Source organism: Austrofundulus limnaeus, unplaced genomic scaffold (assembly GCF_001266775.1).
Source record: "Austrofundulus limnaeus strain Quisiro unplaced genomic scaffold, Austrofundulus_limnaeus-1.0 Scaffold2369, whole genome shotgun sequence".
Lineage (NCBI taxonomy): Eukaryota > Metazoa > Chordata > Actinopteri > Cyprinodontiformes > Rivulidae > Austrofundulus > Austrofundulus limnaeus.
In genome coordinates, this window is record NW_013954771.1 from 17131 (window position 1) to 20408 (window position 3278).

At 37.6% G+C, this 3278-nt stretch overlaps 1 protein-coding gene across 1 annotated transcript; it reads left to right on the forward strand.

The window, feature by feature from the left end:
* Positions 1-1779: 1779 nt before the first annotated feature.
* Positions 1780-2534, forward strand: LOC106510880 (gamma-crystallin M3; the record flags this gene model as incomplete). The annotated part of the gene is given in 3 exon segments (XM_013999612.1): positions 1780-1894; positions 2023-2265; positions 2360-2534. Coding segments are annotated over 3 exon segments (451 nt in total), but the record flags the coding sequence as incomplete, so codon positions are not given.
* Positions 2535-3278: the final 744 nt, after the last annotated feature.

Genomic DNA, 3278 nt, shown 5'->3' on the forward strand with positions numbered 1-3278 from the left:
TTTGAAACACGTCACAGCGCCCCCACGTGGTAGAAAAATGAATTACAACGATTAAGACCYACCTAAATGCTCTTTATTCGCAGTGGTTCACAAAGTTGGGGTCGGAACCCAAAGTGGGGTCCTGAAACATCAAGGTGGGGTCCTGAAAAGATTTTCTAAATTAATTAAATTTTTGCCTTAGTTGCATAAAATGTATAAATGTAGAATAATAAATATTGTTACTATGCCCATGTTTTGTTGACCTGATACAAATGTTCATCATCCAGAAATAGTTGGGGGCACAGGTCTCTGCTACTGTTATTTTGTGGGTCAAAAGCTGAAAAGTTTGGGAACCATTGCACTTCAGAAATCAATTTAAAGGGTAATAAAATAATTAGTGATATAATGTTTTCCCTATAATTATTACAAAAACACAAAATAAGTATAAATAAGTATTTATATTTGTGTAGCCTTTGTTTTTAGGGTTATTAACAAAGTTTATGTACTCTGATCAGTAATATTTGGGGTCACAAGTTTTTGCCATGAATATTTTTTGGGTCACAAGATAAAAAGTTTGGGAACCACTGCTCTATTGTATGTGTACAGTTTATGTGACGATTGTCAGGTTTTTCTTTAAAACGGTAATTAAATGCATTAAAATATTTAAATTAAGATTTTACAGAAACAAAACGTTGTACTTTGTTCTTTTAATTTGAATAATTTTTGCTATGCAGTATTGCTTGATTGATTTTATTTAGCAGTAATATTGCATGTACATACACATCGAGTACAGTCATTATTAGTACTTGATAACACAAGAAAGTGAGAAACACTTATTTCCATTGTGGTCCAAAAATTAAGTGACAGATGGGGGAGAATAATGCAGTAAATAATAATATAGTAATAATAATGCCGTAATAATTAATTAATTATTTAATTAAGTACTAATTACTGCAAGTAAAAACCACATTATTAATAGTGTTTTTACTGTGGAATCCTATATTCTGAATAGTATTTGAGACATCCTGTAACCTTGTTACAAACCTACTGAAACATGTGATTACATGTAGAACATTTTATATCCAAATAAAGATTTTCTTTTGCTTTATTAGCTTAATATGATGTTTTGACTCCATCTATAAATTGAAACTCCACATAAATTATCGAAATTTTACGTATATTTTATATTTACAGTCATATTTCACATTTTTTATTCATCCTTTTTAATATTCAATCTAAAATATAAGAAGCAAATTTCAATTTATTGACACTAACATGGATTTTTCCTTAATCCAGTCCACCTTTGCTCAATTATGCATCCATTTTAATTTTGTTTTGTATAAATTTAATGTCAAAACACAACTCAACTGTTTAGTTTACAGCACATCCAAGTTTCTACCTGTTTTATTCTTTACCATGTTTATTTTTGAGTATTATTTTATGTTCTTTACAACGTTGTTTAACTTGCCTTTTCATGAAAGCACAAAAGCTTTGTGTGTGATTTTACACACAAAACATTGCGTCACAGAAACGGGAGAAAAAGGTTGTTGCTGACAAATCTGTGTGTGGAACTGAATGAACAATGTCAAAGTGTGACCTCTGATTGTTAACCCTTTCATCCCCTCTGTGACCCCGATGCTGTGTGAGAAGCCGCCGCTGAAAGGGTTTCTGAGCTCACTGGCCCCTGGAAATGTAGACAATCCTTCCATATTCTGTGTTTTTCTGTTTGCTGCTGACTCGGCGGGGTTTGGGACAAAGGGCCCGGTCCTGGGGCTCGGGTATAAAAGGCAAGGGTTAAACCAGGTAGGGCACAGTTTGGTGCAAGAGCAAGAACATCAGCAGCTTCAACAGCAGCAGCAGCAGCAGCCCACTGACCATCAACATGACTTCCACTGGAATGAACACGATGAGCAGAGTAAGTTTTCACAATAGAAAATAACAATTTTTGTCTTTAAACTCTTGCTGTTTTTTAATTTTGCTAAAGGTGTTTGAGGAAAATTTAAAAATGCACAGTCGGTGAAACAAATGTTCTTTCTTGTTTAGATCATCTTCTACGAGGACAGGAACTTCCAGGGTCGCTCCTACGAGTGCATGAGCGACTGCCCCAACATGTCCTCCTACCTGAGCAGGTGCCACTCCTGCAGGGTGGAGAGGGGCTGCTTCATGGTCTACGACCGCACCAACTACATGGGCAACCAGTACTTCCTGAGGAGGGGCGAGTACGCCGACTACATGAGCATGATGGGCATGAGCGACACCATCAGGTCCTGCCGCATGATCCCCATGGTGAGTACCCTACCCTACCCGCCCTTTGAGCTCCTCTCTACACCCTCTGTTGGGGGGCTCACGGTTTAATCTTCTGGTCGTTCCCCCCACACAGCACAGGGGATCCTACAGGATGAGGATCTACGAGAGGGAGAACTTCGGAGGCCAGATGTACGAGCTGATGGACGACTGTGACAACATCATGGACCGTTACCGCATGTCCAACTGCATGTCCTGCAACGTGATGGAYGGCCACTGGCTGATGTACGAGCAGCCCCACTACAGGGGCARGATGATGTAYMTGWGGCCCGGRGAGYACAGRARCTTCASGRRMATGGGMTTCRGMGGCWCMAGGTTCATGAGCATGAGGCGCATCAACGACTCCTTCTATTAAACTCTTTGCACTAAATAAAAAACTGTCTGAAACTAAAGTCCTGCTGTCCGTCTTTATTCCAAAAGGGTCTTCATTTAGAGTTAAATACAACACAGATATWTTTTTTGTCGGTTTTTCCAGACTTTCACTTGCATTCTGCCTRATGGCCGCTAGAGGGCGACTCTTTGAAAGTATTGTGAGACAGTAGGAAAACAACCTTTTTTATTACCTAATTTATGGCTTATTGCTCCCATAAATTATAGTTCCTGCAGTTTATTTTAAGTCTTTTTCATTGTTTATTGTTTGTTTAGTGAGTCATTGTCCCACTTACAGCAAAACAAACCAGAACTCAAAGCTTTTAAACAGCAAAAGTCATCACTTCCTGTGTGTTTTTTAATTTAATTTAATTTAATTTAATTTAATTTAAAACAGATGCAGTAAGGGACAGCTGCCACTGAAACATATCTTCACACCCCTTTTGCCACCCTATTCATCAGCTAGGTAATGTATTTTATATTTATACATAACAAATAGCACAAAAAGTAAAGAAATGTGTGTTTGGTTGATTATTTCTTTCTTGTAATAATGCTTCCCTTGGCAAAAAAAACAAGTGTCATAAAGCAACAGCAAAATAACCTGTTTGTCAACGACAGAGAAGATA